Here is an 11,211-nt window from a genome sequence, read left to right on the forward strand (position 1 = left end):
TGATGTAGCAACATAAAAAAGATTCAGTAATTTAGTTATTTAAATATATTGATGTTTCACAAATCTATATGAAAATATTCTACCACTTGAAATAATTTTAGATGGTTAAAATATTACTTAAATATTTGTTAATACTTTTGTAAAGTCTACTTAATTAAATTACTATACTTTATAAAATATTTATTGGAACGAGCAATACAAATATTTGTTCTTCAAGTATAGATTTAACTAATTTGAAATATATAATTTGTAATTACAGTTTATTTTAATTAATAATACATAAAATGTTTAGTATTTTAGTGGTTGCAAATTTTTGTAGAGATTGTCAATGGACAATGATGTTAATGCTTATAACGAATATAACTAGCAATCATTTTAGATATGTGATTTTATAAATTTCTTATGTAAGTAAGTGCATACCACAAAATATGGTAAAGAAGTTCAATTAAAACTTTAGTGTTTGTTTGGGGGTAGTTATGTCGTTAGAAAATTCTTTTTTAATATTTTTTTATTTTTAGTATATTTGACAATATTTTTTAGTATATTTTGTGGGGTTTATAGCATATTTATTTTTCTGAATAAAATTTATTGTTTTTTGGCCTGGTTAATTTTTCCGTAAAAACTCAAAAATAGTTGTGATAAAGAGGGGGAATGTCTTTATGAGAAAAATGGAATCTATTTGGAAGCTAGACTTGAATTATAGTCATCCTAATGAATAGTTAAAACCTTAGTTTCTTTATAAAGGATGGAAGGAAATGATTCATCATTGAACAAAAAAGAGGAGCATAGTAAAGTAAAATGATAGGAATAAAAAAGAATAACATAGTGGTGCGAAACTCTCTTGGTTTTTGACTTTGACGTTGTTGCTTTTGCAAGGCAATTACTCAGGTTTGTTTGGGTTTATTTTTGTTTGGGTTAACTACCAAAAATGCTTCCGAATTATTCAAACGCTGACAAAAATGTACCCGAATTTTACTAACGACAAAAATATCTTTAAATAATTTAAAAATACAACAAAAATACCCAACAGTAAATATGTATTTTTAAAAAATATCTTAGAAATTGAATTTTGATGCAATTTTTTGCAAGTATGATTAGAAAAATGAGATATTATTATTCTTAAAATTTGGTAATTTTTTGCTGAATATATATTTTTTTGTGAGTTTTTAAAAGTATTATTGGTTGTTAATAAAAAAATTACAAAAAAATTATATACTTAACAAAAAATCACCAAATTTTAAGGATAATAATATTTCATTTTTCTAATCATGTTTGCAAAAAATCGCATCAAAATTCAATCTCTAATGTATTTTTTGAAAAATACATATTTAATGTTAGATAATCTTGCAAAAAAACTAACATTAAATATGTATTTCTCAAAAAATATATTAGAAATTGAATTTTGATGCTATTTTTTTGCAAACATGATTAGAAAAATGAGATATTATTATTTTTAAAATTTGGTGATTTTTTGTTAAGTATATATTTTTTGGAATTTTTTAAAAGTATTATTGGTAGTTAACAAAAAAATTATTAAAAAATAATATACTTAACGAAAAATCACCAAATTTTAATAATAATAATAATAATAATAATAATAATAATAATAATAATAATAATAATAATAATAATATCTCAATTTTATAATTATTCTTGCAAAAAATTGCATCAAAATTCAATTTCTAAGGCATTTTTTGAAAATACATATTTACTGTTGGGTATTTTTGTTGTGTTTTTAAATTATTTAAAGGTATTTTTGTCGATAATAAAATTCGGGTATATTTTTATCAGCGTTTGAATAATTCGGGGGCGTTTTTGGTGGTTAACCCTTTTTGTTTTCTTTATTTGTGATCCAAATTTTTTACTACTGTTTCATAATAGTTACTTGAGATGTAATCCACCTGTTAGGCAAAAAAATATTATTATTTAAAAGAAAAATTATATAAAAAAATAATTGTAGATTTATGTCCTTGTAAATTTATATTATCATATTTATTTTTAATTAAGTATTTGGTAGTCCTATTATTTTTGAAGTCTCAAGTTGATCGTGGGCAAAGAATGCGAAAATAGTTATAAATGTAATTTGAAATTACTCAAGATGATGCATCGAAATATAACTGTCAATTGACATAGAAAAATCTATAAATAAAGTATTAGTTTAATATTGAGTAGAGTTCAGTTTCTTTTAAAAAATACTTAGAAATTCAAAATGCTCTTAGCCTTTTAGCATTAGAGAATAAAAATTGGAAATTTTAAATAATTCTTCTAAACTCAAATACTTGTAATTTTTTTTTATTAATAAATTTTTTCTATTTTTACATGTTTTTTTACGTTTATCTTTCTTTTTTCATCTTTTTTATTTTATTTTTTGTTTGTTTTAATTTGTACAATTTATTTTGTCTCCGATACCTTATATTTCTTTATTTATCTGCTAATTTCATTCCTTTTCATTTCTATTCACGTTACAATTACGACATTGAGATACTCATATTTTTTTTAAATATATGATACAATTTGAGTAAAACAAATTGGCATGCCTAATGGGACATTGTCAATAAATTATAGTTTGTCAAAAGAAAAAAATAGAAGATTTTGAATTTGCATGTAGTTACGTAGTGATAAAATCGTGTTTCCAAAGACAAAAAAATTAGCGTCAATTGGTATGTCAAATATATCTGCAATATCTTCTTCTACTTCTAATGATGAGACTAGAGAAAATGAGTTCGAAAATTTTTTTGTGATTTTAAACACAGAGCCTACTTTGCCATCAGTAAGGCATTAGGCATGATGGCGTTGACCATACCTATCCAAGGTTAAATACAACTCACATAAATACTGTGGAGTAGCCGCCTTATGGCTTGCCATTGGGTTATGTCCCCATGGTGACACAAGGATTACATGTGCCTCTCTACTCAATTTTTCAAAATCCTCTTTACTAAAATCCGTATGTCATGTCAAATGTACCTATTTCTGTGGTATCAGGTTCACATATATTACAGCAAAACTTGTCACATGCTATTAATATAGGAAATAACAACGCATCTAATTCTACTATGCCTACTGCTACTAGGATAGAAAACTCCAAACCTATGTTATCTGATATGTCAAGAGCAATGCCTGTTAATCAACCTAGTCAAACCATCGAATCTTTAGCAAATATTAGGCAACAGATAGATGAAAGTTATCATGATCTAGTAAATATATTAACTCATTAAGTGGTGATAGTTTTAAATCCCCTTTTAAAAAACACAAACACTACAATTGAACAGTTAAATAGACAAGTTAATAGGATTGCTACTGTGGTAAATTTAGAAGAAAATGACAACTATAGTTTAGGATTTGATAATGTTAGCCAAAATGGTAGAGCAATTCCTAATTATGAGGTTCATATGCCTAGATATGGTCAAAATGCTGATGATATGCTGGAAAGACTTAGGCAAAATAATTTAGGAGAGGCATTATAATCTAGCTAGGAATGTTGAATAAGTTTTAAACCGTTTAAGATTTAATGTTAGTTGTTTAAATAGGTCATATTTTGTGTCAGCTTTTTCTGAATGTGTCCAACAAGCAGAACTTTCAAAAAGTTGAAAAATTCCAAAATTTCTCACAAAAATTTTCTGGAAAAGAAAATGAGTTTACAATAAAACATATTGCTCGATATACTGTTAAAATTGGAAAAACAGTTTCCAATGAATATCTCAAAATGAGATATTTTCCTTCTTCTTTAACAAAAAGTGCATTTACTTGATTCTCCAACTTGAGATCAAATTCCATTCATTCTGAGGCACAATTAGAAAGAAATTTTCATCATCAATTTTTTTAAGGTGAATTGAAAGTTAGCTTTACGGATTTATTCTTTGTCAAAATGGATACTAATAGACTAGAAGTTGGAGTTAGGAAAAAACTTATTAATCAACATGTTTTAAATCTTGCCTAGAACTGAGAGAGTAAGACAAATATAGCAAATTAAGAAAAAAAAAAGAGAATTTCAAAAAAGATTCTAAAAAGGTTGCATATGTTGATTTTTTTTTATAGTGATGATTCAGATGAGAAAGAGATTTATATTGCTGAATTACGTAGAGATCCTCCTTATGTGTGAAAATCTATGAAGCCTGTTAAAGAAAAAGAAAAGATTTCTTCATATTCCAAAGCTAAAAATAAGACTTATTTTTTTGATATTTTTAAGGCAGACCAAATATTTAAAGTTTTATTAAAGGATAAGCAGCTTATTTTACTAGAAGGAACAAAGATGCATTCGACTGATAAAATAAAGAATAAGAAATTTTGTACGTTTCATCAGGTATTTTCGCACACCACTAATAATTGCGTTCGTTTCAGGAATTTGATACAAAAAGTCATTAAAGAGGGAAGGTTGAAGTTTGAGGATAAAACACAAGGTAGACACTGAACTATTCGCTACTTATTCAAATTATGTTGAGTCATTCAATTTGTTAGTCAACATGATAGAAACTGATACCATAATGGCTAGTGGTCAAAGTAAAAAAAGTGACCTGAGAGCTTTTGAGCGAGACAAGAAGTTGGTTTATCCTCGTTCTGGTGAGGATCTGTTAGATTTTTTGCTGAAAATTAAAAAATCTGACAACACCATCGATATGTGTCCAAAGTACAATACTGTTTTTAATAAGGAGCTGCAAAAATTTTGAAAAGTACAGAGTTCAAGAGAAGGAAAAGGTCGAGTTGACAAAGAAAATTGCCCAAAAAGGAGAATGAAACTAATGAGTTCATGCGAAAGATTGCTAAAGGAAAAAAATTAGATTGTCATGTTTCTTTGAGTAAGTGTGTCAACAATGCTAAGATACAACCTGTCAACCAGAAGATGAAGACTGTGGTAATGATTGACGAAAAATTTGATAATTTTTCTCAAAAGACAAGTGTCCCTACTACCAAATTTCAAACAACAAATGGGTTTAGAATGTAAAAAATGTGCAGAATCAACCTAATATTTTTCTAAGAGAAAAAAATAAATGAATGAGGCATAAACCTTTTAAGCCTAGATATTACAAGTCCTAGTTATGGAATCTGAATCATGCACAAGATGGAGGTAGTGTATATATTCCAAAAAATGTACTTTTTCTTTCAAAGCCAATTTATTCTTGTTATAATCCTAACATGCAGAAGGTTCTCAGTTATTCTCTTTGGCTATATAGTCAAAGTGTTTCAAAGTATTTTTCTATGATGAATTTGGAGCAAAAAGAGAACATACCTGAGTATGTTCCCTTAGAGCTATGCAGGGAGCATAGTGAGAGCTTTTCTCCTTTTCCAATTATAGCCAAATCTACAGAAACAGGCAACTCTTCTACTCATCCTAAAGGCAATAAAAATATAAAAAAGGTAGTGGTTGAGTACAACAGAGAAAAAGATGAAGATTTAATTACTGATATTTTTGACACTAATTTTGATGACAACTTAGATGCGATATTTGGGGTCAACCAATTTATAATTGTGATGTCAATGTTGCCTGAAGAGTATAGTCAAGTTCAAGAAGTAGAAATATTACAATATGAATGTTATGATGTCTTTTCTAAAAGTGAATGCATATTGTTAGATGATAATATGTGTGGTGGGGAATTATTTGAGAAGCCTATTGAAAATGACAAGGAGCATTTACGCCCACTGTATATCAAAGCTCGTGTTAATGGAACGATAGTCAATAAGATTTTGGTTGACGGGGGAATTGCTGTCAATCTCATGCCTGAAAAAATGATGGAAAGACTTGGGAAGACAGAAAAAGATTTGATCAAAAGTAGCATTGGAGTGATAGATTTTAATGGAAGAACTTCTTCTATTAGAGGTGTGATTCTGCTGTCAATTGAGGTTGGTTCTGTCAATAGACCAACTCTATTTATTGTTGTTCCTTCTAAGGCTGGTTTTAACTTGCTTTTGGGACGTAACTGGATTCATGGGATGGGTGTTATTCCATCAACTCTACATCAAAAGTTGATTTTTTGGAATGAAGATGGAGAAGTAGAGGAAGTTCTTGCTGATAACAGTACCTGTTACTATGATGAGATTCATGTAGAGTTCAGGATGTATAATCTTAAAGTCAAGCCGCTGACTGTTGACACCAAGGCATTTGATCCTAAAAATATTGAGATGTACAAAATAGATATGAATGATTTTATTTTAGTCCCTAAGACCGGGGCGGATGCAGCCCCAAGAGAGACTTAGATGATGAGTTTGACGAGCCAACTGGCTCGACTGTCAGCCTACATGGTAGACAGGGAAGGGTGCATTGACAATGTACCTTATGATTGTATATATAACGACGGTCCTTTAGATTTTGAAAAAAAATAATACTGACAATGTAAAAAAGGTTGAGGTGCAGGATCCTTTAGAAGAGGTAGATATTGGTAACAATGATCATCCCAGAGCAACATATGTGAGCAAGATGCTGCCTGATGATTTTAAAAAAGAAGTGGAGGAGATGTTGAAGGAATATTGTGACTGTTTTGCATGGGATTATGTAGAGATGTCAGGCTTGAGTCGTAAACTAGGAGAGCATCAATTGCCACTAAAAGCCAAAGTCAAACCTGTCAAGCAACCACCAAAGAGATTTACCCCTGAGGTCGTGTAGAAGATTAAGGAAGAGAATGAAAGACTTCTTAAGGCTAAATTTATAAGAACATCAAGGTATGTCAACTGAATTTTCAATGTTCTTGCCATGAAAAAGAATGGAGTATTAAGGGTTTGCATTGATTTTAGAGATTTAAATTCTGCAACACCAAAAAATGAATATCCAATGCCTATAGGTGATATGTTGATACATTCTACTACTGGTCATGCGATTTTAAGTTTTATGGATGAATATTCAGGTTATAATCAAATATACATAGTTGAGGAAGATATGTCAAAAATCGCATTTAAGTGTTCAAGTACTTTATGAACTTTTGAATGGGTCGTGATGTCATTTGGGCTTAAAAATGCTGGTGCAACCTACCAAAGAGCTATGAATAAAATTTTTCATGATTTTCATTGAAAATTTTATGAAAATCTATGTTGATGATGTGGTTGTCAAGTCAAATGTTAGAAAAGAGTATTTAGAAAATTTAAAAAAATCTTTGAAAGAATGAGAAAACATAAATTGAAAATGAATCCCTTAAAATGTGTTTTTGGTGTGAGTACAAAAAAAAAGAGATTGAATTTGACAGACAGTTCTTATAGAAAGGTCAAGCCAGTAGGAGAGGGTTACCTTTGGTTAAGTGAAATGTTGCTATAACTCCTAAAAAGACGGACAACTTGGGAATTAGAGATACTAATTGTGCTAGCATGGTGCTTCTTAGCAAGCTGATTTGGGTCTATCTCAATAATATGGATAAATTGTGGGTACAGATTTTGACTCATAAATATTTCTGGCATCCCAATCACCTTGGCCATAGCCGCGGTCACAAATCCTCGGCTACATGAAAGCACATTATTAATACTTATGATGGTTTGAATGAAGGATTTAGATGGAATGTGAAAAATGTACAACAATCTGTTTGGTATGATGTGTGGTCTCCTCTGGAAAGGCTTTATTAGCTTACCTTTTATGTGCACATATTTGAAACAACTTTTACTCTTGCTGATTTGTGGAGAGATGGTTTTTAAAGAGGTGGATAGGTTTGTCACATCTATTCCTCAAGAGATCAAGCAGTTCATTCATAGCCTTAACCCTCTGAGAATGGTGGATTTGGAGTTGGGATGGAGATGGTGACCTGTAGGGACAAGGAATTATAATGCTAGAGAGGGTTATCATTGGTTTTTGAAGAATAAATTAAATTGGGATAGCAACAACAACTGGAGGTGGCTTTGGCATTTTAATATTTTAAAGAAGATCAAGTTGATGATGTGGCTGAGTTTACATAATGCCCTTCCGATGGAGGCTTTTCGTATCAAATGTTATTTATCTAGATCGGACTTGTGCACAAAATGTCACGAGGATCAAAAAAACAATAGAGCATTCTTTTAGAGATTGTGTGAAACCTAAAGTCATTTGACAAATATTGGATCCTTTGTTTATTGACTCAGTTGAAGGTACCACTCTTGAGAGTTGGTTTCGGAAGGTCATGGCTGGTAGAGCAAGACTTTGGTAGGTGTGGAGACATAGGTGTAATGATATTTTTAACAGTGAAAATAAATAGTCTGATTATAATGTGGTTACTCTAACGCTTATAACCACTAATGACTTAATAATGCATGAAAAAAGAAGTGATCCTTTTAGCACTTTCAAGAGTCTGACTTTGTTGGGTACTTCCAACATGTAATAGTTTTAAAGTTAATTGTGATGCAAGTTAATTGTGATGCAAGTTTATTTTTTAATGTGTTGGCTGGGTTTGGGCGTGTCATTAGAGATTCAAATGGTTGTTGGTTTTAGGTTGTTCTGGTAGCTCTCACCCTTTGCTTATTGTTAGCTCTCTCCCTTGACTTATTGTTAGACGTGAGCTTTTTACTGTTTGGAGGATTTAACTTGGAATTGTGGCTTTTTACTGTTTGGAGGATTTAACTTGGAATTGTGGTTTGAGAGATATTGTGATATTCTTAACAAGATTCAAAAACTTTCGTCAAGACCTTAATTTGTACAATTTGAATGGATAATTCAAAAAGCCAACAGAATCGTAGATTGGCTGACGAGATATGGAACTAGAATCAACCCTGCGCCTTGTAATGATCTCCAACAATTCATCCTTATGATCTAGGATAGGTGTTTTGCTTTGTTTTTTTTCTTGCTTGTTTTGACACTGAAAAAAAAAAAAGTTAAATATCTGATGAAATTTTTATTTTTATTTTTGAATAATTTATTATTTTTAATTTTTTAAATTTTTGATATCAAAATTTACTTTTATTTTTCGATCAATTATTATTTTTATACATACGGTACTATTACTACTACTAATTTGGTTTCCAAAAAATTGGATCCGTCCCTGGGACTTACAGAATCCCCTATACAACAATATCATCGGATAAAATAGAACTGAGCGAAGGGAGGTGTGTTTGTTGCTTTTGGTGCTGGCTTAGATGCTTCTGGAGTTCCAAAGACATTCCAAAACCGCAGAGTCTCGTCCCCTGCTGCAGAGGCCACAGTACACCCATCAGGACTCTGAGTCATGTAAAGCACCCTTGACGTATGTCCAGTGAGTTCAGCCATCTTCACCATAGAAGGGTATTTCCAAATGATGAGCTGGTTCTGTGAGAAACCGTGCGAGCTAAGCAACTCACGCTCGTTCTTACTCCACAACAGAGCACACACCTGAGAGCCTGCGTTAACAGTATTCAAGCAAGCACCGGTGTGTGTGTTCCAGAACTTAATGCATTGATCAGCCCCACCTCCACCAGAGGCTAGCAGGTTTGCCTGGAATGGACACCAAGCCAGTGCCTTCACGGCAGCCCTGTGCTCGTCAAGCCTGTGAAGCCATCGCGTTGGTGAATTGGATGACGCCATGGACCTGTCCCATACATGAACCAGATTATCGTTGCCCCCACTTGCCAATTGTTGTCCCGAGGGAGACCACTTGAGACCACACAACTCCTGATGATGCCCCCTGTAGGTGTCAACAATATGAGACCTCACCCTAACATCATTGTTCACGATTTTACCATCCATGCCTCCTGTTGTGAGGATATGATTGTTCCAAGCTAGTGAACCCACTCTTGATTGGTGTACACCCCTCAGTGTTCTCAACTGCATTCACCATATAATAAACCCAAAAAAACCATTATCAGAATTGCCACAGGACTAAAAAGCAAAAATTTTCAGTTTGATTATGATACTTACCAGCCTACAAGCAGTAGAATCCCAAAGCTGTACATGGGAATTGTTCAAACCAATGGCTAAATGTCTTCCATCAGGAGCCCAGCTAACACTCGTTACAGGACCCTCATCATCATCAACTGTCACGAGTTCCAAAGTGGAACTATCGGAGGCATTCCAAAGATAAACTGTGCTTCCTAGAGCAATGCTGAGGACATTGCTGCTACCCCAGTCCAACAGATTCAAGTAGAAATCATCAAGTATATCAGGAGCATCCAATGTCCTCTCAGAACTCTAAGAATCATTTTCACAAACGGTTAGAACACAATTCAAAACATCACTCTTGAAAGAATGCATATGATATGAATCCAAAAATGTATAGTTACCTGAGGGATGTAACGCTTGGGCTTGGAGGATTTTGATTGAGGAGGCGGGGAGAGGAAATTCTTAGGGATTCGTTCAACAGGGGCAGGGGGCTTGTTCTTGAATTCCAAGATTCTTGTGCGGTTCATGTTGAAAGCCTCCGCCAGTTGCTTCTGGTAGGCTTGTCGTGCCGGCGAGGTTGCCACCGGGTTTTCTTTCTCTTTCTTTCCCTCCGTTAGCATGTAGTGCGCATAACTGAAATCCATGGCTGACCTGTTTGGGATGAACCTGTCCAACTGTTGAAGAATTCTTGCATTAGGAAAATAGAAAACCCTAAATTAAACAGGAAAACCCTATTTTTTATTCTAGTAAAATCAAGAAAATAGAATGCGAAATTGTAAAGCGAAAGAGCGATTACGTTTTCTTGAGAAGCTTTCCTGTGGATGAAACGGCGGTCTTGGAGAGGGCATCGAGATTTTGTCTTCATAGAAGAACTCCAAGTTCCGGCATCCATGGCCGGAAAGAAAAGAAGGAGATGATGATGACGATGATGACGATGATGACGATGATGAAAGAACGAAGACCCTAGAAAAGAAAAAGCAGAAAAAATAGTGATTATAAACTATAAAGAAACCAAGAACGAAAACAAACAGAGAGAGAAGAGAGAAAGAGTGAATAGTGCGGCGGATGAGCAGTTTAGAGAACGAGGCTGAGTGAGAGCTTGAAGATCACAGAGAGAGTGAGAACTGAGAGAGACGTTAAATCGAAGAAGAAGAAATATGAATATGATGGTTTGTTGCGTTGAGTCGTTTTATATGGAAGTAGCCGTTGGAGGCTTGCTTCTTCCGCTTCTTCCTTATTATTTTTTGGTTGTTGGAGTCTTGCTTAGCAAAGATACTATGGGCTTTGGCGGCCTAATTTTCCTATGCCTCTTGTAGGCCCATATTGTATAACCGAATTCGTCCAAAAAAAAAATCTTTTAGGGGAATTGCTAGTTCCTACTAACATCATCTACAATATTTTTACTTCTTTTGACTCCTGCATAAACCATCATGCCCTCCCAAAATTTTAATCTTATGTTAATTTATTTTAATTATAAT

General features: G+C 32.7%; 1 protein-coding gene across 1 annotated transcript; it reads right to left on the bottom strand.

Moving 5' to 3' along the window:
- Nucleotides 1–8,860: 8,860 nt before the first annotated feature.
- LOC107616413 (cell division cycle 20.2, cofactor of APC complex) lies at nucleotides 8,861–10,906 on the bottom strand. The gene is made up of 4 exons (XM_016318403.3): nucleotides 10,530–10,906; nucleotides 10,135–10,407; nucleotides 9,773–10,042; nucleotides 8,861–9,679 (listed from the first exon to the last, which is right to left on the bottom strand). Exons 1-4 carry the CDS (start codon nucleotides 10,623–10,625, stop codon nucleotides 8,954–8,956), a joined length of 1,365 nt encoding a protein of 454 aa, XP_016173889.1. The 5' UTR covers nucleotides 10,626–10,906; the 3' UTR covers nucleotides 8,861–8,953.
- Between the last annotated feature and the right edge of the window lie 305 nt (nucleotides 10,907–11,211).

The sequence above is a fragment of the Arachis ipaensis genome, chromosome B1 (genome assembly GCF_059453495.1).
Source record: "Arachis ipaensis isolate K30076 ecotype BB chromosome B1, ASM5945349v1, whole genome shotgun sequence".
Lineage (NCBI taxonomy): Eukaryota > Viridiplantae > Streptophyta > Magnoliopsida > Fabales > Fabaceae > Arachis > Arachis ipaensis.